The following is a 26,716-nucleotide window of genomic DNA, read 5'->3' as shown; positions in this document are numbered from 1 at the left end:
AACAGTGGATTGTGCATTTCAGAAAAATACCGTACTTTTCTGTGTATTAGACGAGGGTATTTTTACTCCAAAATAAAGTAAAAAATTGGGGGGGGGCGTCTTATACATGGGTAGTGCAGAGGGGGATGGGCGATTGGTTGCATCCGGGAGCAGGATCTAGCGATTGGGTGGGTGAATGGTGTCGGCCGCAAGGGCTGCTTTGGATTGGCTGCTGCTTTGACAAATGGGTGGGTTATTAGCGGATGCGGCAAGGGCTGCTTTGGATTGGCTGCTGCTTTGTCAGGTGCGCGAGTTATTTGTGGATGTGTAAAGGGCTGCTTTGGATTGGCTGCTGCTTCGGCAATTTGGCTTCCTCGCTTGCAATTGTTAGCGTTTGCCAGTTGGGTAAGTGATATTCGGTTTGGCATCTCCCCCCCCCCCAACTCTGGGCAATCCTCTGCAAAAATAGCTAAACAACTCTGTGCCATCTTCCCCCATTTTCTTAAATTTGAGCCCCCCACAGTAGGGGGCGTCGTATGCATGGGGGCGTCTTATAGACGGAAAAGTACGGTAGATTGTCACATCACCAAGGTGGTGCTGATGTCCCTCTTACACCAGGAAAACATCCCATTACTAAAAGCTCAACAAGAAAAATTAAAAGCATGTGGAGATCAAGGCAGATACTTACATGACATCGGGGCTATTTGCTGTGGTGACCAGCACATACATGTCAAAGACGATTTCAAGGTAATTTGAAAAATACGGCAAGCCTTCCACAGTTTTCAGATTCCTTGAAGAAAAGAGGAGAGGGAAACAGAGTCACAGAAGATGCCAATGTGAACTTCAAGCAATGTGCTCAAGAGGCTGTAAGCTAAATAACATGGCTCAAGGGTGGTTTTTCAGATCCATTTTTGGCTCTTTTTCCACCGGTGTGCCATACAGAGATATCTTCTTCTTTGGCGATCACTTGTAGCTGAGTAAGATTGTCTTCCATGAACACGGTTTTAACAATGAGTCCGTAAGTGACTGTGGAGGCCAATTCTGCATCCACACATCCTTCCACAGTGGGGACATAGGTTTCTGGGCAGGAGTTGATCATGGTAAGGGTTTGCCAAGCGTGCCTTCCTCTTAGCAAGTTTCTCTCTTGCGTCCTGAGTTCGAGTGTCTTCAAAGCCCACGACACCTTTGGTAAAGGCTGTTCTCCAACTGGAGCGCTCGCAGGCCAGTGTTTCCCAGTTGTCAGAATTTATACTACATTTTTTTAGATTTGCCTTGAGAGTCTTAAAACCTCTTTTGTTGACCACCAGCATTACGCTTTCCATTTTTAAGTTCGGAATAGAGTAGTTGCTTTGATCGTGGAGCAAAGGAAGCTAGACAAAATACACCTTTCTAAAAAAAACCCAAACCACCTTACTTCTAGGCAGCAAAACTGAGGGTACCATTTTGCTGAATATTCTTGGCGTTGGTGGAGGAGATTCTTGGTGGTGGAGGAGATATTTCCTGACATTCCCTTGCAGGTGAGGCAGCCTCTGGGTTCAGAGTAAGAGAGGGAGGAGGACGGTCCCCTTACCTGTCCCCAAACAGCTTCAAAGCCATGAGAGAAAACATCAGGACACTGAACATAAACAGCAGGAAGACGTAGGTGATCTCCGGGAGAGTGTTCCGGATGCTACGGAATGCTCTTCGGATCTGTCAAGAAGTGGGAGGCCTTCATTAGGAAGAGAAGCAGCAATGTTTATATTCCTTCCTCACCCAACATCCACCTATAGAGATGGACCCACCAGTAAGAAGACCTGAATGCCCCATTATTTGTCTGGGTGCAAGAGCCAGCCCCCCCTCCCTTGGTTCCAAAGCTGCAAAGTTTATCAGATGAATGCTCTCCTCGGTGTTCAAAAGAGCCATTTATCACAAAGACAGCAAACACCAGAGCACCATACATCTGGTCAAGACCCAGTTTTAGGCATGCTTGTTTAGACAACGTGAACATATGCCTCCTCCAGCACAAGCTGAATCTCTGCAGTATATGCAGGTAAGGCACTGCAGGCTACAAGGGACATATCCCTGCCCCCCAACTTGTCCAAATATTATTATTATTATTATTATTATTATTATTATTATTATTATTAATAATAATACCACCCCGCTCATCTGGTTGGGTCTCCCCAGCCACTCTGGGCGGCTTCCAACAAAGTATTAAAATACAGTGGTCTGTTAAACATTAAAAGCTTCCCTTAACATGGACCCAGGATCATTGTGGGATGCACAGAGGACACCTGCCATTTGCTTCAAGTGTAGCACAACAGGTGTGATGTGTAAATGGCACATCACATCCTCTTTCTCTAGCCTGGGCTACCTCAGGTGTTGGACTCCTGACTCTTGTTAGCCCAAGTCATCACGGCTTACGGATGCCAGGACTTCCAGCTCCCATCGCCTTAAGCAGAGATGGCCATATGCACCCCCTGAGAGTTTTTGTACCACTCCCAGACCGCTTATCCTTTAAGCACCCAGTTGGATTACTGACACCTCTTGCCGGTTCTCTGCTGCGATTCTATGATGGTTTGGGCTGAGCATGAACCAGGCTTTCAAACCAAACAGCTCTCCATGTAAACAGCACAAAACCCAAAGTTGAGGCAATGCTGCCTTCATGTGGCAACGGACCAGCCTTGTTTATCACATACCAATCAATCACAGGATTCAGGTACGAATCAGGCTGATGGGATGAAGGACCCAAATGTACCTGGGCTCTGTTAACATTGTCATCCCTGACCAGAGAGGGCCCAGCGCTGGATTCTGGTAGTGAGAACACATGTGAGCCCTTTGTGCATCTATGCCGCAAAACTCAAACCAATCACTTCCACCCATGAGATCTGCATACTGCAGAAGCACTGAAAACCTCAGTAGAATTGCATTTCCTTTTTTGCAAGAAGCCACAACGGTGCATGCTTCAACCAATTTCAGTGCACTAGGCTTGGCTTGGGGATGCGGGTGGTGCTGTGGGTTAAACCACAGAGCCTAGGACTTGCCAATCAGAAGGTTGGCGGTTCGAATCCCCTCGAGGGGGTGAGCTCCTGTTACTCGGTCCCTGCTCCTGCCCACCTAGCAGTTCGAAAGCACGTCAAAGTGCAAGTAGGTAAATAGGTACCACTCCGGCGGGAAGGTAAACGGTGTTTCCGTGCGCTGCTCTGGATCGCCAGAAGCGGCTTAGTCATGCTGGCCACATGACCCGGAAGCTCTACGCCGGCTTCCTCGGCCAATAAAGTGAAATGAGCACTGCAACCCCAGTCGGCCATGACTGGACCTAATGTTCAGGGGTCCTTTTACCTTTACTTTAGACTTGGCTTATAATAGCCAACAATTAGCATTGCCAATTTCTGCAGCTCCCACTTTTGCATTAAACCAAAACAGTAGGAATTTGCTCTGAAAGCAGAGCTTTTCTAAAGCATGCCTTCCTGTTCCCTGGTATCTCAGCTTCCCTGACTATACAAATTATTATTGATTCAAATCCCAAGTAGAAGAGATGCAAAAAATGTAATTAACGCAGAACTGTTATTTCCACCCTGATGTTGCCATCAGAAGCGACTCAGGATGAAGTTCAGAATCCACCACCTTCCTGGAATTGCAATAATTTGAAGCGGCATTGGATTCCCACCCCACCCCCATGCATTACATTCCCCAACTTTCAGGGACCCAGTCATGCCTTACCTCGTGTTTCCGCTTCCCCAAAGCTAGGCCAGGCTTAAGCCTGCCTGTTTGCATAGAGAAAAGAAAAAGCAGAAGATGATTTCAGAACAGAAAGCACTCTACAGCTGGATCTCTGGAGCAGGCAGACGAGACAAAATTGAAGCAAGGCCCCTTCTCTTCAGTATATATGCACACCATACAGTTTAGAGTTGCTGGCTAATTTAACTAGGGGATCTCTTTGGGATAGAACTGCTGGCGATGGAAACACTGCCCCCAAAGTCTTACCTGGCGACTTTCTGCAAAGTTTATTAAGAAGATGGGTCTCAAGGGCCTTGACCACCGGACGCCACGTATGCTTGAGATTCTAAGAGCTCCGAAGACAATCAGGTCAACCAAAGTCATCTGGGTAAGGGGGAGAAGTGAGGAGAGAAGATACCTCTGAAATTCAAGGGGCAGTGGTCCAAACCAACCAAACAACATTGTAATTAGAGGAGCCCGTGGGAGGAATGAAGGGCTCTAGAAGCCAATTCATAGTTCTGTCTGGTACAAACAAACAGCCAGAGGAGATGTGGATTGGCTCCACTTATACAGAACAAAAGATGCCAGGTTTATTTATTTACAGTCGTACCTTGGTTATTGAACAGCCTAGTTCTCGAACGTTTTGGCTACCGAATGATTGGAATCTGGAAGTGACTGTTCTGGTTTTCGAACGTTCTTTTGGAAGCCGAACGTCCGACAGGGCTTCCGCGGCTTCCCATTGGCTGCAGGAACTTCCTGCAGCCAATCAGAAGCTGTGCTTTAGTTTTCCAACGTTTTGGAAGTTGAAGAGACTTCCGGAACGGATGCCGTTCAACTTCCAAGGTACGACTGTGTTTATAAAAAATATTTATCATAAAAACAGCAATGGACAATAAAATCAAGTTAAAAGCAAAAGAAATTAAAAACAGAACATCATTTGACCATTGTGGGTGATGTATTTTTAATTGCCTGCACAGACCTGGTGGAATAGGAAAGTGTTCAGCAGCCATTTAAAAGTTGGCGCAGATGGCGCCTGCTGAATTTCTATTGGCAGGGAGTTCCACAGGACTGGGCCAATGACACTAGAAGCTCAGTTTCTTGTTGTTGTCAAACGAGCCTCACTAACTCAGGGAATGACCACAGACACTCCTGCAGATGCTCTCACCTGGAATATGAAGGTTCAGGAGATTCTTAAGGTACCCTGGACCCAAGTTTCTGCACTGAAATGTGGTTTTGGTGCAGGCATCAAGGCTACGCTATAATCTGGAGGAGTATGAAATTGTACAAGCAGAATAGCGCGAGTTGAACGGCATCTAGCAACACTGCAGGCTAGACTGAGCATGGCATTGCTACATTGGGAGCAGCAGAAGGCGGTGCCATTCAGAAGAACAGTCTGCTAAGCTACTGCTCCTTCCATGACTCGCAGAAGGAGCCATGAGCTACAACTGACCAGGATGGTTATCATGATGCAGATGTTCTTTGTATCCTTCCAGAACACGTCACGAGGAGTGACTTGCGCAAAATGGAAGAGCCTACCGAAGAAAACCAGAAGGCATAAGACTTCGGTCAGCGAGGTAACCTGTTGGAATGGAAAAAGCAGCAGCTTAAAAGGAGATGGGCTTTTAACAAACAAAACAACTAGGCTGGAACAGACATGCTGGGTCTGAGAGAGGTTTGACTCAACAGTTTCCCCTTGGGAAAGTGGCAAACAGGGAAAGATGGGGACCGGCCCAGTGGTTGTCTCCACAAGCCCACTGTCAAAAGCACGCAGGTTCCTTTTACTGTTATTGCTAACCACTGGCAGTTGCAGCAGGACACGTCTAGCTAATTCTTTATAAAAACCCATATATGTCAACAGGCAAAAAAGCATTACAGCCAACATTTTGGCTGGTAAATGCCAACACATATCCCCTTTACCCAAATCAATGAATCATGTTGAGTTGCTGCAGCAGGAAAACAGCAGCTAATAAACTGAATACGTGTTTGGAATAATCATAATAATATTTTCTTTTTCTTTTTTTCACCCAGGCCTTTGGATCCTAGTCATCTTCTTAACTTTTAGTGGGGTGGAGCGGGATCTGTTTTTTTTTTTTTTTTTTTGTGTGTGTGTGTGTGTGTGTAGTTTATTGATAAATAGATACATAGATAGATAGATGGATACATAGATAGATAGAGTGTTTTAGGGGGTTTTTTAAAATCCTTTTTTAAAATGTACATTTTGGTAATTTGTTTTGAGATTCTTTTTTTTCTTTTTCTTTTTTGAGGGCAGAGAGTAAAAACAGCAACATTCCATTGTCAGGGAGAACAGAGGCTGTACATATGGAAGCAGGTCAGAGGACAGAATTAACACAATTCCCATTTGGCAGGATATTGTCACCTTGTCCCTTAAATAAATCTTGAGCAAGATTCTTTCCTAAAATAGATCATGTTAATACAAATTAATATGGAATTATGCAGATCGAGTGCTGCATTTTTACACACTGTTGGTGTTTTATAAACTTCTGTGGGCAATGCAGACTTCAATGCAAAAGCAGGACATTTTAATTAGGTGGGAAGCTATGAAAGTTCACATGCATGATGAAGTATTTTGAGAATTAATTAACCCAGTCCAGAAGTCTGGATATTTTGCCCTGCATATTTTGCAGATGGTTTCCAGACAGGAAGGATTCGCTCAAATGGTAGAAGGCTTGCCTAGGAAAGTAGAAAAAAGGTTTTGAAAAGAGCCACCCAAATGATCCAAGGGGGTGGAGCAACTCCTTTAGGAAGAAAGGTGGTGGCCTTTGGGACTTTTTAATTTAGAGCAGGGTTTCCCAAACTTGGGTCTCCAGCTGTTTTGGGACTACAACTTCCATCATCCCTGTCCACTAGTCTTGCTAGCTAGGGATGATGGGAGTTGTAGTTCAAAAACAACAACTGGAGACCCAAGTTTGGGAAACCCTATTGGGGAAAAGCGGAGTAAGAGGTAACATAAGACGCTTATAAAATTGGGCATGGAATGGAGAAAGTGGAAAAAGTTCTTCTTCCTCTCTCATAACACTAAAACTCATGGCCAATCAGTAAAGCTGAAATGTCAGAAGATTCAGGACACATAAAAAAGTATTTCTTAATGCAGGGCCTTTTCAGTACTGGCCCCGACTTGGTGGAACACAAGAGACTAGGGCCCTGCGGGACTTGACATCTTTCCTCAGGGCCTGCAAAACAGAGCTGTTCTGCCTGGCCTTTGGTTTGGACTCAGTCTGACCCCTATGTTTCCCTCCCCTTATGGTCTTGATCTATGGGCTACTTTTAAAATGCGGCTGCATTTTAAATTGTATTTTAACCTGGTTCTTTTCCCCTATTATGTTTTCACTGTAACTTTACTGGTGTTAGCTGCCCTGAGCCCAGCTCTGGTTGGGGAGGGTGGGGTATAAATAAAATTTATTATTATTAAAAAGAGAGAGAGAGAGTAAAGTTTCTTATATGCAGAATTGTGCCAAAGTTAATCATTCTAGATTAAGGCACGTGCACACACACACACACACACACACACACACTTTATTGAGCCTCCAACATCAGGATGGAATTATTAGCCATCCCAATTTGCCTGAAAGGAGCGTCTCCACCCCCATCGTTCTACCCGGACACTGAGGTCCAGCACCGAGGACGGTTCCCTCGCTGCGAGAAGCCAAGTTACACAGAACCAGGCAGAGGGCCTTCTTGGTAGTGGCACCCGCCCTGTGGAATGCCCTCCCACCAGATGTCAATGAGAAAAACAACTACCAGACTTTTAGAAGACATCTGAAGGCAGCCCTGTTTAGGGAAGCTTTTAATGTTTGATGTATTATAGTATTTTAATTTTTTTTGGAAGCTGCCGAGAGTGGCTGGGGAAGCACAGCCAGATGGGCGGGGCATAAATAATAAATATATTATTATTATTATGAAAGCTTACCAAGAAAGGCAGCAGGTACACAGCTGGCTCTTCAAACAGCGCAAGGGCGAGGTCTACAAATATAAAGAAGTAGGTAGCTCCTTGCATAGTCCAGTGGTTATACAGATAGTAAAGTCTGGGAAGAGAAGTCGGAAAAGCAACTGAGAACCTCGGTTGGAAAATGACCTCTACCTCCAGCAGGCGCAGTTCTTGTGGCGGCAACAGCAGCAAGGAGAATATTTAAAGCCTGCTCTAGACCACCAGGACCTCCCTCTAAGATTTTATTATTCATTTATTTCTAAGATCCTCTCCTGAGGGTCCCAGGGCAGGTTACCGCATCAAAACACAATATTTGAAACGATTGAATAAAACTTGCAGTCACTGAAAACAAGGTGGGACTTTAAAACATACAAGGATCAAAAGTTGCTGGCGAACTGTAAAGCGCAGCCCTAGAAACCAACACATTATACTACCCATTTATAAATCTCAGTATTTTTATGTGTGTTTTTTTGTTTCTCAGCATTCCTGAGCAATGCTGGGTATTTTCTGCTATATTTTGGAAAATCTTCAATAAATATCTATTAAAAAAAAATCTATATTTTGGAAAATAATTATCATTGTTGCCTGGAAATTCCTTATAGACTTTTCGTGTGAAAAAGACATTGAACTTGTGATATCTGGATTTGAGGATTGAAGAAAATATTGGTTTACAGAAAGTGGAATTATTGGGTATTATCCTGGAGTGGATGTTGGGAATAATTTTCTATATATAGCTGACAGACGAAGAATCAGAAGTTATATTCTTTTCTCTCCCCCCCCCTTTTCTTTCTTTCCCCTTTTTTCTTTTCCTCTTTTGAGTTTGTGTTTTTATTTAGATTCATTTCTTGGGTATCCAACATCCACCTTTGATATCTTTTTTCGAACTTTAATAAAATCTATTGGAGAAATAAAGGAAGTTATCTGTCTGTTGCTATGCCGTTGGACACCACATAAGATACTGTGTCCAAAGTTTGCATGATGGTTTCTGAGCTCAAAGAGCCACTTTTCTTCTATGCTTGGATACAATCAAATGCCGTTTTGAATCAGGACGGCGGGCCTAACCTTTCAAAAGTACACTGAATTTTATCCAACCAATGTCAACACGACACTTCTGTTTCTTTCTGAAAATTCTTGAGCAGTGCTGGGAACAAGGCTGCTAGAGGAATCATAAAGCCTCATTCTGGAGAAAACCAACAACAAGATGAATCTTCAGTATCAACCTTGCTCAAAAACAGCATCATGCCATATTAACCACATTTGTGCCAGAACCCCAAAAATACACTTTTTGAGACAACCACAGCAGCACAGGCCTCATCTTCATTCCACGTAGCTTGTACAGTGGTACCTCGGGTTAAGAACTTACCGTATTTTTCACTCCGTAAGACACACTTTTTTCCTCCTAAATAGTAAGGGGAAATGTGTGTGCGTCTTATGGAGTGAATGGCGCTGCGCAGAGAGGGAGAGCTGTGCAGCGCCTCTTCAGCGAAGCAGGAGGAGAAACGGAAGAGGCTCTATTCTTCCTCCCACTTTGCTGGAGAGACGCTGCGCAGAGATGGAGAGATTTTTCTTGTTTTCCTCCTCAAAAAACTAGGTGTGTCTTATGTTCGGGTGCATCTTATAGAGTGAAAAATACAGTAATTCGTTCTGGAGGTCCATTCTTAACCTGAAACTGTTCTTAACCTGAGGTACCACTTTAGCTAATGGGGCCCCCCATTGCCGCCACACTGCTGGCGTGCGATTTCTGTTCTCATCCTGAGGTAAAATTCTTCACCCAAGGTACTATTTCTGGGGTTAGCAGAGTCTGTAACCTGAAGTGTTTGTAACCCGAGGTACCACTGTAGCACCATGACCTGGCTTTTTTAGGGCAACTGCCGATTTCGGGAGAGGAAGTGGCTCCATCCTCCTGCAGCACCCTAAAAGCCAAGGAACTGACGTGCCGCCCACAAGCTCACCTGCCGCCCAGAATCCCAACCCCCGCATAGCAGCCACCGTGCCACACTTAAGACTCCCATGCTGCCCTACAGACTGCCCCCCCATCCGGTGCAGACCACCCCCCGCCCCTGGCTACCTACAATACTGCGCAAGGTTTAATATTACATTTCCAAGCACAATTCAAAGTGTTGGTCTGACCTTCAAAGCCCTAAATGGCCTCGGTCCAGTATACCTGAAAGAGCATCTCCACCCCCATCATTCTGCCCGGACGCTGAGGTCCAGCGCCGAGGGCCTTCTGGCGGTTCCCTCATTGCGAGAAGCAAAGCTACAGGGAACCAGGCAGAGGGCCTTCTTGGTGGTGGCGCCCTCCCTGTGGAACGCCCTCCCACCAGATGTCAAAGAGAAAAACAACTACCAGACTTTTAGAAGACATCTGAAGGCAGCCCTGTTTAGGGAAGCTTTAAATATTTAATAGACTATTGTATTTTAATATTTTGTTGGAAGCCGCCCCGAGTGGCTGGGGAAACCCAGCCAGATGGGCGGGTGTAATGAATATAGGGGTTGCTCGTGCGTAAGTTGCCGCCACTCCTTTTCTGTCTGGACAGCCCTTCACTTCATGGCTGCCTCAGTCGCTAGCAGAATCCGTCAGTGGGCGTTTCTTAAACCTTTTCCAGCATAAAAGCTGTTTGACGCCAAGTCTCCTCCTACTCTCCCTGCGCGGAAGTCTTCTGCGCAGGGAGGGTGTGGGTAGCGGAGGACCCGTGCTCTCCCCGCTGGTGTCCAGCGAAGAGTCCTGGAGCCCTCTCGCCGATTCCCCCATCTGCCCCCCTTTATCCCTGGTGTTGCGCTGATTTCCTTCCCCCGCTGAGCTACCTCTCTCCCTGCTGGGTCCCTCTCCAGCATCACTTGAGAGCCTTCCCTCCGCCTCTGGCTCCGATGTCAGTTCCCTGACAGCGGGGTATAAATAATAAATTATTATTATTATTTAATATCAAACACAACACACACATACCCAGCCTGAAAAATTAATGAAGCCAAGGCACTCTCACATTTCAGCAACCTTACACACTTTTTGCAGCGTGAATCAGAGTGTTCAGCATGACGCCCCCAAACCATGCACTTACCTGACTGCCCGTGGAGAGGTATCAAAGGGGATATTCCTATTGTACTGGGCATCATACACATACGCTGCTGCCAGGAGAAGACTCTGCTGTGAAGAGGGAATACATTTTCAACACGGCTGCACTCTGACTGCTCCACACTCAGACTTAATTCACAAGCTGCTGCCCAATTCTTTGTTGAGCTGGTTAAGAAGGGGAAAGCCGGATGACTTCATAGATGGACTTGCTCAAAACAAGGTTTGACAGTCTAAATCCTATGCTTTTAATTTCGCTGCCAAGGATGGGATTTTGAACCTCTGTTTATCCCACATGCATGAGCATCTGGAGGAATAAACTGCAATTAATATATTCTCTCCAACCCATACCCAAAGGTTATAAGTGGCTACTAGTCATTGTGGCTATGCTTGGCTTCCACTGTCGGGGGCAGCCATGTCCTGAATGTCAGTTGCTAAAAACAGGGAGAGCTCTCTTGTGACTAGATGAGCCACTGGCCTGATTCCTTATCTTCTTACCAGCAGAACTGATCTGGTGTTAGTGCTGTGCTGAACTCACCATTCCCTAGTAAGCAACAGCATCCCACCTTCTGGGAAGTTAGCACGGCACCTGCGCATGCCCGTCTCTGACCAGCCACTTACGTCTGTCTGTTTTCTTCAACTGGGATAATGCCTCCTGCTTGCCTACATGGAGTATTTTCAAAGAGATGCACGCACATGTTCCATGTGGAACAGAAACCTATAGCTTTCACGTGGCTGGAATGTAAGGTAAAGGTAAAGGGACCCCTGACCATTAGGTCCAGTCGTGAACAACTCTGGGGTTGCGGTGCTCATCTCGCTTTATTGGCCGAGGGAGCCGGCGTACAGCTTCCGGGTCATGTGGCCAGCATGACTAAGCTGTTTCTGGCGAACCAGAGCAGCGCACAGAAATGCCATTTACCTTCCCGCTGGAGTGGTACTTATTTATCTACTTGCACTTGGACGTGCTTTCGAACTGCTATGTTGGCAGGAGCTGGGACTGAACAACGGGAACTCACCCTGTCACGGGGATTCAAACCGCCGACCTTCTGATCGGCAAGTCCTAGGCTCTGTGGTTTAACCCACAGCGCCACCCGCATCCCTGGCTGGAATGTAGCCAATTGTAAGTCCTTATACAACAGCGCATAGAAATTGTATGTCCTTATACAACAGTGCATAGAAAGGATTTTGCTAACATGGTCAGTACTCCCACTGCTTAAAGACTAATTTGCAAGCCAGTATACACAGGGTCTGGCTGCAGGGCTATAGGACAAGAGAAAAGATCTCCAGCCTTTTAGTAGTCCACAATGTGTGCACACACACAGCCTGGCATTGTTTGCCACATCACTCGGATCATGGCCTGCAGACCACTGCAGAGTAAGACATTGAGTGACAGAATGTACGTCCATCTGTCAGCAAGAGCTATGCAATTCAGAACACTGTCAAAGGTTTAGTTCAAGTGGACTGTTTGGCTATTAAAATGCAATGGTTAACTGTTTAAAAATTTTAAGTAGTAGTAGTCTCACAAGAAACAGCTTGTTCCAAGCATAACAGATTACTTGATTACGGCTCTTCTGACTAAGATCAAAGGGGGCAGGGGGAATCCAGTATGTTGTACACCTTAAAAGAAATCTAGTACGTTGTACACCTTAAAAGAAGATGGGCAATTTTGCTTTCCATAATACAGTACCAGACAACAATCTGCTTCCTCCACACCCCTCTCACTGGTCTCCCCGTATCCTTTGGCAATGACGCTTATAATTTGAGCACAACTTCCACAGAGAAGAGCTTTGGCTACATGTCAAGCCAGACAATGAGGTTGCTCTGGGCTTGCAACATTGTGAAGTCCAAGCACTCCAAAATACTTGCTCTGAGACAAGCCACAGTCGAGTCGGATAGAGACTTCAGCATTGTTGCAACAAAAGTGACATTTCGTATGTCCCAATGTGACCCCAAATGTTGGCGGGCTGAACTAAAACAAGTCCCACAGTGTCCCTACTTAGGTTACAAAGCTGCCCATTCTTGCACAGATAATTTTTTTAAACACTCCTTTAAAGCCAAGCCGTGAAGCCCCGCCCCCTTTAAAGAAAGCTCATCTTGATCTCTAGTGTGGCAAATGTCAAAGTCAGGGGTCCACTGCAACATTCGTCATTGCAATGAGTGCTCCCCTCCGGCAGGAATAATGAATGTCATCCTTTCTCCTAAAGTTGGAGCTGGTGGTATCCTCCTCACAGGTGTGTCATGCCTCTGACGCAACGTGCAACACCCAGATGCCCCAGCCACCCTCTGAAGTTTTCAGAGGACAAGTGGGCAGGACTCTGGGACCATCCCAGCAGTTGCACTGCCCTTCTGGGGCCTCTTGTGAAAAGTGTCTTGGAGTAGAGCCATAGCTGAATAGTAGAGCATCTGTTTTGCATGCAAAATGCCCCAAGTTTGATCTCCAGCATCTTCAAGAAGGTCTGTGAGAGACCACTGCCAGGAACCATAGAGACTTGTGGCCAGACAGTGTAGAGAGTTCTAAGCTAGATGGACCAATGGTCTGACTCCATATAAGGCAGTCCCCTATCTTCCTTTAAAAAAGGGTAAAAGGTAAAGGTAAAGGACCCGGACGGTTAAGTCCAGTCAAAGGGGTTGTGGCGTTCATCTTGCTTTCAGGCTGAGGGTGCCAGCGTCTGTCCACAGACAGCTTTTCCAGGTCATGTGGCCAGCAGGACTAAACAGCTTCTGGCACAACGGGACACTGTGATGGAAACCAGAGGGCACAGAAATGCCTTTTACCTTCCTGCCACAGCAGTACCTATTTATCTACTTGCACTGGCGTGCTTTTGAACTGCTAGGTTGGCAGGAGCTGGGACACAGAAACGGAAGCTCACCCTGTCACACCAATTCGAACTGCCGACCTTCTGATTGGCAAACCCAAGAGGCTCAGTGGTTTAGACCACAACCACCACCTATAAGCACCTCAGACATGCAACACCACTGTGGGAATCTCCCCCCTCCACACACATATCATGGAAGTAGCCCCTAAGAGGCTTCTGCTCCATGAATTTGTCTAATCCTTCTTTAAAGTGATCCTCTCGGCTTCTTCCCAACACACAGGGACATCATTGTGTGCTATAATAATAATAATAATAATAATAATAATAATAATAATAATTTATTATTTGTACCCCACCTATCTGGCTGGGTTTCCCCAGCCACTCTGGGTGGCTTCCACAGAGACCAAAAATACACTAAAATGTCACACATTAAAAACTTCCCTGAACAGGGCTGCCTTAAGATGTCTTCTGAATGTCAGGTAGTTGTTTATTGCTTTGACATCTGATGGGAGGGCGTTCCACAGGGTGGGTGCCACTACTGAGAAGGCCCTCTGCCTGGTTCCCTGTAGCTTTGCTTCTCGCAATGAGGGAACCGCCAGAAGGCCCTCGGCGCTGGACCTCAGTGTCTGGGCAGAACGATGGGGGTGGAGACGCTCCTTCAGGTATACTGGGTCACACAAGCACAATGGCTCCACAACGTTGGGCACAACCTGGTGCATCTGCTCTAAACTAAAAAGCAGGTAGACTTTAAAGACATTTATTTAAACTAAAAAGCTGCACGGGCTACAGCCTTTCTCCATAGTGGAGCTGCTCCAGCCCCTGGATCCAGCTGGCATGATCCTGCCTGGGCTGAAGTTACAGCTTCCACCTAAGATTTTATTAAGGATGGGGTGCATCTAACAAGCACCTCTGAAACCTGGTAAGGGAAGCCCCAAGTAGGCTCTCCTTGCAAGGGTTTGCGGAAAACAACCTTGCTTTCTCCATCAGGAGGGACAGCTCAAGTCACAGGAGAAACTGCTTTGCCAGAGTCCTCTTCTGTGTGAGAGTATTCATCCTAAAGATGCCTGTTGCTGGAAACTGCAGGGAAGGAGATGCACCTGTGTTCAGTTCCTGCTTTCAGGTTTCCCATGGGCATCTGGCTGACTACAGAGAGGACAGGATCCTGGTCTGAACCAGCAGGGATGCTCTTAAGTTCATTTTGATAACAGTAAGGATATCACCTTACCAACAAAGGTCTGTATAGTTAAAGCCATGGTTTTCCCAGTAGTGATGTATGGAAGTGAGAGCTGAACCATAAAGAAGGCTGATCGCTGAAGAATTGATGCTTTTGAATTATGGTGCTGGAGGAGACTCTTGAGAGTCCCATGGACTGCAAGAAGATCAAACGCATCCATTCTGAAGGAAATTAGCCCTGAGTGCTCACTGGAAGGACAGATCCTGAAGCTGAGGCTCCAATACTTTGGCCACCTCATGAGAAGAGAAGACTCCCTGGAAAAGACCCTGATGTTGGGAAAGATGGAGGGCACAAGGAGAAGGGCATGACAGAGGACGAGATGGTTGGACAGTGTTCTCAAAGCTACCAGCATGAGTTTGACCAAACTGCGGGAGGCAGTGGGAGACAGGAGTGCCTGGCGTGTTCTGGTCCATGGAGTCACGAAGAGTCGGACACGACTAAACGACTAAACAACAACAACAACAAGGATATGACCAAGAAGCCAATCTAGTTGATCTGAATTCATAGTTTCCTCTTTCGAGCAGAACTTGGGCACAGCCCAAGTACAGTGGGTTTTACCTCGGGTTAAGTACTTAATTCGTTCCGTAGGTCTGTTCTTAACCTGAAACTGTTCTTAACCTGAAGCACCACTTTAGCTAATGGGGCCTCCTGCTGCTGCCGCACCACTGGAGCACAATTTCTCTTCTCATCCTGAAGCAAAGTTCTTAACCCGAGGTAATATTTCTGGGTTAGCGGAGTCTGTAACCTGAAGTGTATGTAACCTGAAGCGTATGTAACCCGAGGTACCACTATATGTCAAGCAAAACAGGGGTTTGGAAATCTAATGCATTGATCAGCATTAAATACTGTGAGAAGAGGAACACCTATTGCCTTTATGAATCAAGTCTTTCCATCAGCTGTTGGGAATGGCTGTGGCTCAGTGGCAGTTTTGCAGGTAGAAGTTCCCAGTGTTCAACCCCAGACATCTCCAGCGAGGGCTGAGAATGTTCCCCCATCTGAAACCCTAAATAGCAGACCCCCCATCCAGAGCAGACAATATTGAGCTGGAAGAACAGATGGGCCAATGGTCTGACTCTCTATAATGAAGCTACCATGGCTGTGCGCACAAGCCCATTACTCTGCATCCATACTCTATTTTGGGAAGCAGTGTATGCGCGACGTTAGCCACAATCCAAATCCGTCCAGTTGTTTCTTATGAACTTCTGCATTCCCGCCCCACTTAAAAGACCCAGTTTTGATTCAAATTGAGAAAAAGAACAACCTAACTGCGTTTCCAGTCCATAATATGTACAGTAGTAAAGGTAAAGGGACCCCTGACCATTAGGTCCAGTCGTGACCGACTCTGGGGTTGTGGCGCTCATCTCGCTTTATTGGCCGAGGGAGCCGGCGTTTGTCCGCAGACAGCTTCCGGGTCATGTGGCCAGCATGACTAAGCCGCTTCTGGTGAACCAGAGCAGCGCACGGAAACGCCGTTTACCTTCCCATCGGAGTGGTGCCTATTTATCTACTTGCACTTTGATGTGCTTTTGAACTGCTAGGTTGGCAGGAGCTGGGACAGAGCAACGGGAGCTCACCCCGTTGCGGGGATTCGAACCGCCGACCTTCTGATCAGCAAGTCCTAGGCTCTGTGGTTTAACCCACAGCGCCACCCACATCCCATGTACTTAATTCGTTGCGGAGGTCTGTTCTTAACCTGAAACTATTCTTAACCTGAAGCACCACTTTAGCTATTGGGGTCTCCTGCTGCCGCCGTGCCACCAGAGCACGATTTCTGTTCCCATCCTGAAGCAAAGTTCTTAACCTGAAGCACTATTTCTGGGTTAGCGGAGTCTGTGACCTGAAGCATATGTAACCTGAGGTACCACTGTACACAGCTTCTGAAACAGGACTGCCATCCTAAATTGGACTGTGATGGGAAAAGAAGAGGCCAGATTGCCTGCAATAGCCTCATGGAGTCTTCTGGGCTGGACTCTGGATGGGTGTCGACAAGGCGCCAGTCATCCCAGCAAGACACACCTTCGCTTGCAGGATGCCGCAGGTACCCCTTGAATTGCTCCACCCCAGGCAGCAGCTGCTGTGTCTCTGCGTGTATAACGGATCTCGCCTTTGCCAAGGAATGCGACGAAAATGCCTGGCTCAGTTTTTTGTTTTTTTTAAAGGCTCTCGGCACATTGGCTGAGAAGCGGCAGCCAGGCCAGCAAAGCAGCAGTCTCTGCCAACCTTTTAAGTTTGCACGCGTGCCTTCCTGCCCACCCAAACGCCCCTTTACGCAGGAGAAGCTTTGGTGCGCCATGGAGCTGGAGGAAAAGTTGCTGAAGATGCCACACAACTAGCTGTCCAGAGGCACAGCTGCAGAAGTGGGCAAACTCTTCCCCTTAACTCACGGGACACCCCAGGAAAAATAACGACTTGCTAGAGCAACTGGTGCTCGGTGCAAGCAGGCGCGCTGCAAAGGGATCTCTCGTTTCCAAAAAGTGGGGGCCCGTGGAAACATTTGCAGTAGCAAAGCAGCCAGGGGGGGGGAAGGGGGAGAGAGAGTTGCGCAGGCTTGGGCTGGGCCTGCAGGGGGACCAGCAGAGCAACGTGGACGATGCAGCCCCTCCAAGCGGAGACCTCCCCTCTCCTCCCCTCGCCACGGTCGCGCAAGAACCAGTCTTGGGCGGGTCACCTCCTCCTGCGCCGAGTCTCCCATCGCGGCGTCGGGCGCGGCTCCGGCTAAGCTGCGCGGCAGCTGCGCGGCTGCGGAGTCTGGTTGCTCCTGCACTGCCGGCGGTTGCGGGATCCCGACTCGACTCCGGCCCGCAGACTCCATCCCCGAAGCTGCAGCGCCGTCGAGGAGGCTTTAATCCCCAGCTGCACGTGACTCGGGGCAGCGGAAACGACTCCCAGCCCCGGAGAAGGATGGATGAGCGAGCAGGCGCTGCGCGAAGCGCCTTGATTCCGCGCTCGCCGTGGCGCAGCAAAACTTTGGGGTGCCTCCACCTCCCCGCCCCCGCTGCAAAGGAGGCCGGCGAGAATCTGGATCCGCCCTGTGGGTTGCCTCGGAAAGAAAGCCCGGCTGAGTTTATTGGGGTTTGTAAAGGGGCGTCCCCATAAAGAAGGCTGATCGCCGAAGAATTGATGCTTTTGAATTATGGTGCTGGAGGAGACTCCTGAGAGTCCCATGGACTGCAAGAAGATCAAACCGATCCATTCTGAAGGAAATCAGCTCTGAGTGCTCACTGGAAGGAAAAGATCCTGAAGCTGAGGCTCCAGTACTTTGGCCACCTCATGAGAAGAGAAGACTCCCTGGAAAAGACTCTTATGCTGGGAAAGATGGAGGGCACAAGGAGAAGGGGACGACAGAGGACGAGATGGCTGGACAGTGTTCTTGAAGCTACCAGCATGAGTTTGACCAAACTGTGGGAGGCAGTGGAAGACAGGAGTGCCTGGCGTGCTCTGGTCCATGGGGTCACAAAGAGTCGGACACAACTAAACGACTAAACAACAACAAAGGGGCATCGTAGGATTTCAAAAGCGCCCCCATCCTCTGCACGTTTAACTCGCTACCTCGCTACATCCTTGTGGGAAAGCAAGTCCCTGTTTTCAAGGAACACATAGGAAGCTGCCTTAGTACTCAAGTCAGCCCATTGGTCTATCTAGCTGAGTGTTGTCTACACTGACTGGCAGCCACTCACCAGGGTCTCAGGTAGGAGCCTCTCCCAACCCCACCTGGAGATGCCAGCGGGGATTGAACCGGCGACCACCTGTGCAGGGCAGACACTCTATCAGGGAGGTATGGCGTTGCTGGACTCCATCTCCCACCATTTGTGTACCTTGGACTGAGCTTAGTAGCAGATTGGCAGCCACGTGCTTTAAATGCATCAGGAGTTTCTTTCTTTTTATATATATATAAATATTTACAGTATTAGGATTTTACAAATTATAACAAACATATCAATACACACAAACACAAACAAAAATAAAATAAAAAAGAAGAACAAGTATAGTTTCAATACCTTATTTTCTTAAAACTTATTTCACCGACCTCCTCATACCTCCCCTTTCTGCATTCCCATTTCAAAAATTTAGTTCAGCAAATCCTCACCCTTAATCTTGTCTAATTCTCATTGTTACTTTTTTTCAACTTAATCTTTACAACTGTACTCCATTTTAATTTTAAAAACCACATCATTCTAAGACTCATAAATTTTACAGTATTTCTTAAGATAATTCTTAAATTTCTTCCAATCTTCTTCCGCCGTCTCTTTTCCCTGGTCTAAATGCATCAGGAGTTTCAATGCCATCGTTTGCAGATTAGACTGAGAGCATTTTTGTAAATCACCATATTAAGTATGCCATTATCAAGGTCTGCACTTTTCTGCATTTCGTTTCTCTCCGGCAACACTTTTGACAAGCCTCACCCAAAAAGAAGAAGAAGATATGTGGACCTACAAATCGGAATAACACTAAATGCATTAGATGAAGAGGCTGTAATCCATGGAAGTTAAATGCCACAATAAATCCACTTGTTTTCAAGATGCCACAGGACTCTGGCATCCCACAATATATGCACATTTCCATGTGTGTGATTGCAGCCACACTTCTCTGTTCCTTCTCTCCCCCATCACAGCTACAAGTGCTACAAAGCTAAAAGAAATGTTAAGGATCCAAATAAGTAATGGACAATTTATTTATAACACTGATTTTCCCACCAACTAACCCCAAAGGGTCTCACCGCAACTTACAAATAACATATAGATTTAAAAACAACAAAACAACTGGAAACAGAAATGACAAAACCAGGGCTGCAGCATTTAATGGGGTTGGCTTAATCCTGGGGTGGAGAATCTTTGGCCCTTAATATGTTGCAGAATTACAATTCCCATCATCCCCACCATTGGTCATGCTGGCTGTGACTGATGGGAATTGTAAGGTTTCCTCTCCCATTTTTTCAGAAAAAAAGAAATAACGAAAAAATAAGTTTTTTAAAGGTAAATTAATTTGATTATGGCCATAATTCTCACCCCACTTACCTGAGAGTAAGTCACATTAAACTCAGTGGGACTTAAATCTTAGTAGATACAGTTAGGATTACACTGCAAAGACATTTTTGGTCAACTAAAAAGGTGTCCCAGTATATTAGACAGGTTCCCCCCCCCCATACTTTTAATACTCATAAAACATGCAGATGACAATCATCATCCTAAAAGATGTATTCCCCTTTTGCCTTTCATGTGGATGTTTGTACAAAGCAAACATAGAGCAGGCATAGGCAAACTCGGCCCTCCAGATATTTTGGGACTACAACTCCCATGATCCCTAGCTAGCAGGACCAGTGGTCAGGGATGATGGGAATTGTAGTCCCAGAACACCTGGAGGGCCGAGTTTGCCTATGCCTGGAACAGAGCCTATGCAGGCACAGGTGTGTGCCTACAGCTGTTTCATGTTACCTGGAACCCTGATTGAGTTCTCAAATGCATGAGAGCCAATTATTAAGACACCAGGCCCATTGGCAGAGCAACTCTGTGTTACAAAGATGTCTGCAACTGTAACATGAACCCTGCCACGTGGGAATCCCTTGCAGATGACCGTAGTGCCTTGAGACAGTTAAGTCATGTATCCTTAGCAGTGATCAGAGGAGGAATGATCTCTGGGAGGAACACAGAGAGAAGAAACACCATGATGCATCTGCCCCAGCTGCAACAAAACATGTCTCTACAGCCACAGCAGGTACTGCAAATCTCCAATGGTTTGATTTCACTCCCAAAGGAGCAGTCCTCTATTGTCTCCTTAGATAGGCGGCTGCCAACCAACCAACTGAAGTGAAGTGCCAATGGAATCTGTGGAAGAAGACCTTACTTAAGGCCCATTGATTTCATCGAAAACTAGATTCAACTAAGTTAAACTAGATCCACTGATCAAGCGAGAGTGAGTGACTCTTCTTGGATGGTGTACTGAATGCACTGGCACCCGGAAACATAGGAAACTGCCTTCCACTTATAGTTTTCTATGTCGCAGTGACTATCCAGAATTTCAGGCCGGAGTCTCTCACAGCTTGGCCAGAAGATGCCAGGGACTGAATCTGGGACCTTGTGCATGCAAAGCAGATGTTCTTTGGCTACGCTGTGGCTCTTGCCCAGCGGGTTCACCATCCCTGTTGTAGACAGTTCTGAGCCAGATGCACAGATGGTCCGATCTGGAATAGGCAGCCTCCTATGTGCTCTGAGGGCTGGTTAACTTTACGGTAAAGGACTGGAAAATTACGGGAGGCAGGCTGTATGCCAGGACTGGGATGTTTTCAGCCAAGGTGGCTGCCCAGAAGTATTTTATTTAGAGTTTCATTCCTACTTTACATACGCAATGTGCATAATGCTCTTTTCTTGTGGGCTGGATGGTTTCATTGACTAAATGGCTGCCCATCTGGCCGTTCTGAAAGGAGCAGTTACAGCGGAGGGTTGAAAAGTTCGCTGCTTTCATGGGCTGTGGCTGGAGCTCGCTGGTTTGTTCGTCTGCCAGCGGTGGAATCTGGCATGCAGGAAAAGGAAGTTTGGCATTAAAGCCAGCTTAATATTGTTTCTCTAAGCAGTGCCTCAGAAATGCTGAGGAAGCATTTATCTGTCCAGGGACGTACAGAGGAGGGGTTTGCATACAAAGGGCACAATCAAGTTCATTCAAGTGGATTTAACTATTAGATTACTATAGGCACACTCCTGTTCTTATTAGTTTTCAGCTGAACAAAGAGTTCTGGGGCACCTTCAAGGTTAAAAATTAATTGCAGCCCAGGCTTTTGTGGGCTAGAGTCCATTCTGTCAAATGCATGAGGTGTTATTCTCAGTTGACAGATTTCTACACACAGACACAAGCACACACAAATACGCACGTGGATAGGAGAGGAAATGAACAAAGCAAAGCTTGGTGGCCGGCACTACAAGACATAATCCTATGCATGTCTATTTGGAAGAAAGTGTAGATAGGATTGCAGGCTTAGATGAGCCCTGCTACTATGCAGAGTCAAATGAAAATACAGTCCAATGCAAGTGGTTAAAGGTCTGCTAGGGTGGGAGGTAATGAGCTGGCAAAACAGGTTTCTGAACAGCGTGCATCGTGGTCCCCAAGATTTTTTGGCCTGGGAAGAATGTTTGGAAATCCATCCCATTTGTAGAAGCAAATTCACAGAAGGGGAAGAAATAAATGATGCCCGGAATCCCACCTACAGGCAAAATAGCTAAACTGCCCCCCCCCCAAATGAAGAGGAGGAGGAGAACACTTCTCCCAAAAGGGAAAATACAGTGGTACCTCTGGTTGCGAACGGGATCCATTCCGGAGGCCCGTTTGCAACATGAAAAGCCTGCAACCTGAAGCGCCGTATCTGCGCAGGTGCGTGGCGTGATTTGGTGCGCATGCGCGAAGCGTGATTTAGCACTTCTGCGCATGCGCGAAGCGTGATTTAGCACTTCTGCGCATGCATGAGCGGCAAAACCCAGAAGTAACCCTTTCCGGTACTTCCAGGTCGCTGCGGGACACAACCTGAAAAAATGTAACATGAAGCAAACGTAACATGAGATATGACTCATGTCAACTAAACAACCCAAACAGGCAAAACACCCCAAACCAAGAAAAACAAAAAGCAGGCAAAACACACACTAGCAAACATAAACACAGGGAATGTATGCTCATGTGTAGCCCAGAGGAATTCTGGGAAAGGAAGGTTAAGAGTATAAACTGATTGGATGCCTGCACTTTGCTTTTGATTCTGCCCAGGGCCACTCACGGTGGGTGGGGGGAGAGCTTTACAAAACCCCACAATTCAACATTTTTGGAGGGGCAAGCGGTCCTTATGGGCACCCAGAGTGGTGGTGTTTGAGAGTGTCTTGTTGAGGACCCCAGGGGAACAATAACACCTAAGGAGTGGGAATGTAAACTGGCTACGGATCTGCAGTGGAGAGTGGAGTTTTGTCCGTTTGTGAATACATTGTTGGGGACAGTGGGATCCTGTTGTATCTGCTGCATCTTTCGGTTGTCATGATTCGCATGACTGGCTCAGGTGTGGAGTGGCAGGCTGAGACAGATGAGCAGGGGGGGGGGGACAACAGGAGGATGACTGGCAGGGACTGAGACTGGAGAATAGAGGCTGGAAGAGGTGGGTATTCTCCCATCCCAGGATATGGCTGCCTTGGCTAGGGAAGCAGGACTTCTCTCAAGAAAAGGAGTGCAGCAATGGAATCCAGGGAGGACATCAGCCCAAAGGTAGGGTCTTCTCCATTGTGAAGAGCAGCTGCCTCCAGCTTTGATGGGTGTGTCATCTGACCCTTTCCTGGACAGGCACAGCTTGGCCACTGGGGCTCATGGGATGGTAACCTTATGTTTAGACTACTGTAATGTGCTTTCCGTGAGGCTTCCCTTACAGCTGGTCCAGAGGCTGGAGCTGGTGGCCCAGGTAGTGAATAGTGCCTCTTACCAGTGCTAAGGGATCAACACCGGTTGCCTACTAGCCCCCAAGCTGGTTTTGAGGTATTGCTATTGGCATATAAAGCCCCAGACAACAGTGAGGCTGAGCCCCAACTACTAGCGTTGAGTCTTGGCGTGTCATGTGTGTGTCTCGCTCTCTTCCCCTGCTTATAGCCTAGGTTAAAGTGAACAATACAGGGAGTAAAGATGGCTAAAGGTGACCCAAAAAAGCTGAAGGGGAAGATGTCTGCTTATGCCTTCTTTGTTCAGACCTGCCGTGAAGAACACAAGAAGAGGAACCCAGAAGTTCCCATCAGCTTTGCAGAGTTCTCCAAAAAGTGCTCAGAGAGGCGGAAGACCGTGTCAAGCAAAGAGAAGGGGGAATCTGATGAGATGGCTAAAGCTATTAAAGTGCGGTATGATAGAGAAATGAAAGATTACGGACCAGCAAAGGGTGGATAAGAAGGAGAAGGAGGACCCCAATGTCCCCAAATGACCACCGTCTGGATTCTTCCTGTTCTGTTCAGAATTCCATCCCAAGATCAAATCCACTAATCTGGCATCTCCATTGGAGACTTGGCAAAGAAATTGGGTGAAATGTGGAACAACCTCAGTGATGGGGGGAAACAGCCTTACAACAACAAGGCTGCAAAACTGAAGGAGAAGTATGAGAAGGATGTAGCTGACTACAAGTCTAAAGGCAAGTTTGATGGTGCAACGAGTCCCGTAGCTAAAGATGCTGTTGCAGCTTGGAAAAAGGTAGAAGAGGAGGAGGATGACGAAGAAGATGACGAGGAGGAAGATGAGGAGGACGACGACAATGAATGAGAAACTGTATAATACTTGTCTCCATGTGAATACCATAGAGTAGGGAGAGTTTGGAAAAACAAACAGGCACCTGTTGTTTTAAGAAGATAGTGTCTTATTTGCCCTTTTGGAAACGAAAATGTGCTTGCATGAATGTCCGTTAGGTACTTATTTCTGTGTTTGTGCAATGTGTGTTCGTGTGTATCCTGAGAACTGCTTCTTTGCCATGTTATTACTGAATAATTAACAAAGAGATTACATGCATTGACTAATACAAATGATGTAGACAAATTTGTTGAAATATGGCATCTATAAAATACTTTGCTGATAACCCTGAAGAACGGCAACCACTGAAATCACAGATTGGACTTTGGCAAACTCAAGTAGACTGATCTGTCCTGGAGGAGTGTAAACTGGGATTTTGCTTTTACATCCACCCTTTCTTTTGTAATTGTTGTTATATATTGGAAATCAATAAAACTGTATTTATAAAAGAATGAGAAAACAGCGTTCAAGGGGAAGATTGGCATGGCCTTAACTAGATATATTACAGCACTTTATAATATGAAAAACATAAAACTAAGCAATAAAATCATAAAAGGTTAAAGGCAAGTAAAATAGCAAATATATTTAATATAAAAAACATTACTACTACTAAGTCTTTTATGTTTGGGGGGGTTGTGGCAGTATATAGCTATGTTTTATGGTTACATGATGTATTGCATTCATCAACCTTTGCAATAGCAAGTAATGACTGAAAAACGGCAAATATCTACTGCTGAACATATTTTTATTAATCTGTACTTATGTATTATTCTTGAAAACAAACAAAAATATACAAAAACAAACAATCATGACTACTTCTATCTAGTACTTTCCTCTTCAGCGTAATGGCACCTTAGGGCAGAAAATCGAAAAGCTCTTTCGAAGGCGCGAGCCTCGGCTTAACCCCGAAGGAAGCCTACGGAATTTCAGCCGGATCCGCTGTCGAGGAAAAGCGCTCATCGCACAGCATCACAGCCCCAGTGTGCCTGCCTACGCTCGACCGCTAGTGGCCGCTGCTCCGGAAAAAAACCCTTCCCCCCCTTTCCCTTTGGCAGGGCGCAAAGGGAAGCAGTTTGGCCCTCCGTGGGCACCGTAGTAGGCGGACGGTGGGAAACATGGCGCTGAGCTCGGAGCCGCTCTCGGAGCGCTCCGTGAAGCTGGCGGTGCTGCTGGCCTTCGCTTCGGGGGTGCTGGTGGGCTGGCAGGCGAACAGGGCGCGCAGGCGCTACCTCGACTGGCGGAAGAAGCGGCTGCAGGACCAGCTGGCGGCCACGCAGAAGAAGCTGGACCTGGCGTAAGGCAGGTGAGGACGTCGCGGGATGGTGGCCGGGAAGGGTCATGCCCCTCTGCACGGCTTCTTGAGGGAGTGGTGGCCGGGAAGGGTCATGCCCCTCTGCATGGCTTCTCGGGGGAGTGGTGGCCGGGAAGGGTCATACCCCCTTCCATGGCTTTCTAAAAAGAGGACTGCTGGCTTTTGAACGCCAAACTAGCAGTTGGCTACCCAACTTTTATTTGCTTCAATGTATCCACTTTTGATTTTGAAGAAACCTGAATAGATAGACGCGGGTGGCGCTGTGGGTTAAACCACAGAGCCTAGGACTTGCCAATCAGAAGGTCGGCGGTTCGAATCCCCGAAACGGGGTGAGCTCCTGTTGCTTGGTCCCTGCTCCTGCCAACCTAGCAGTTCGAAAGCACATCAAAGTGCAAGTAGATAAATAGGTACCGCTCTGGCGGGAAGGTAAATGGCGTTTCCGTGCACTGCTCTGGTTCGCCAGAAGTGCCTTAGTCATGCTGGCCACATGACCCGGAAGCTGTACGCAGGCTCCCTTGGCCAATAAAGCGAGATGAGCGCCGCAACCCCAGAGTCGGTCACAACTGGACCTAATGATCAGGGGTCCCTTTACCTTAACCTATCCACTTTTGATTTTGAAGAAACCTGAATAGATAGCATCATTTATATTATTATTATTTTGTTTCTCTTCCTATCAACAGCCAGGAGCAAATGGAAGCAAGAGGAAGCCTTTGGATCAAATCTGACATTTAACAGACTTTGAGAAAACACACACGTACAAGAATAATGCTTCTGTTATTTCACTCAATAAGACTGATACCTGAAAAATCTCAACATGTATGGAAGAACATCATCAATACAAACGCTGAAATTTTGTGGTCTTCTTTGATGGGGTCAACTTCTTGTGCCATGTTTGGAAGATTTGTTTCATTGTCTAACACTTGAACTATGATGACTGAATCTTGATAACAAGTGTCTGCATGTGACTAAATAAACTTTATTTTAACAAGTTATTCTAGTTAAATTGTGTTGGCTCAGAAAATGAAGGCATGCTTTATTTATAAGGCTCTTTAGCTGTGAAAACTTAACCCTCCTGCTTGATGGTAAAGTTGGGTCGCATTTCCCTAACCAACCCACAGAGCTGAACTGTTTTACTGTGGCGTGATCTCCTGGAGGTTATAGTTTGCTCATTTACTACATAAAAGGACTGGGTATTTACTACATAAATTTACCGGTATTTCTTACAGGTAACATACCACTTATCAAACAGAGGCGAGCTCTTGAAGTACTTCACAGCATTAAAACAAACAAAGAAAACCATACACTTTAAAGTACCAGAGTCAGTACAAGCCAGATACAGCCAACTGGCTAAAGTTAAAGCAAAGCCTATGAAAAGGTAATT

General features: G+C 46.6%; 2 protein-coding genes, 1 long non-coding RNA gene and 1 pseudogene across 6 annotated transcripts in view; 3 read left to right on the top strand and 1 right to left on the bottom strand.

Moving 5' to 3' along the window:
* The window catches only part of LOC309529395 (two pore channel protein 1-like), a 30,257-nt gene extending 12,415 nt beyond the window's left edge, over nucleotides 1–17,842 (bottom strand). Inside the window, exons 1-7 of one of the 3 annotated variants that reach the window (XM_082217500.1) lie at nucleotides 17,410–17,842; nucleotides 10,681–10,766; nucleotides 7,607–7,721; nucleotides 5,129–5,257; nucleotides 3,946–4,062; nucleotides 1,550–1,668; nucleotides 668–769 (exon numbers count right to left, since the gene is read on the bottom strand). In XM_082217500.1, the coding sequence (XP_082073626.1) occupies nucleotides 668–769; nucleotides 1,550–1,668; nucleotides 3,946–4,062; nucleotides 5,129–5,257; nucleotides 7,607–7,721; nucleotides 10,681–10,766; nucleotides 17,410–17,553 (812 nt within the window). In that variant the 5' untranslated portion in view covers nucleotides 17,554–17,842. Of the gene's footprint in view, nucleotides 1–667; nucleotides 770–1,549; nucleotides 1,669–3,945; nucleotides 4,063–5,128; nucleotides 5,258–7,606; nucleotides 7,722–10,680; nucleotides 10,767–17,409 lie in introns of those variants that run through there. The other 2 variants (XM_082217501.1, XM_082217502.1) reach the window with 2 other exon arrangements.
* On the top strand, nucleotides 172–5,258 carry LOC309529823. Its single transcript, XR_014218493.1, has 2 exons — nucleotides 172–384; nucleotides 5,172–5,258. It is a non-coding gene; the product is annotated as an uncharacterized lncRNA (long non-coding RNA).
* Nucleotides 17,843–23,255: 5,413 nt separating the features above from the next.
* Nucleotides 23,256–24,038, top strand: LOC309530022 (high mobility group protein B3 pseudogene; annotated as a pseudogene). The gene has a single exon. The product of its transcript is annotated as a high mobility group protein B3 pseudogene (transcript).
* Nucleotides 24,039–25,072: 1,034 nt separating this feature from the next.
* Nucleotides 25,073–26,327, top strand: MTLN (mitoregulin). The gene is made up of 2 exons (XM_082217158.1): nucleotides 25,073–25,326; nucleotides 26,016–26,327. The coding sequence occupies exon 1, from the start codon at nucleotides 25,139–25,141 to the stop codon at nucleotides 25,319–25,321; it is 183 nt and encodes a 60-aa protein (XP_082073284.1). The 5' UTR covers nucleotides 25,073–25,138; the 3' UTR covers nucleotides 25,322–25,326; nucleotides 26,016–26,327.
* Nucleotides 26,328–26,716: the final 389 nt, after the last annotated feature.

Source organism: Podarcis vaucheri (assembly GCF_965113315.1).
Source record: "Podarcis vaucheri genome assembly, chromosome: 3".
Classification (NCBI taxonomy): Eukaryota; Metazoa; Chordata; class Lepidosauria; order Squamata; family Lacertidae; genus Podarcis; species Podarcis vaucheri.
Note: the sequence above shows the minus strand (reverse complement) of the source record. Positions and strands in the feature narration are given on the sequence as shown.

Excerpts from the sequence above, each read along its gene's own strand:
- MTLN (XM_082217158.1), top strand. The coding sequence starts at position 25,139 with ATGGCGCTGAGCTCGGAGCCGCTCTCGGAGCGCTCCGTGAAGCTGGCG.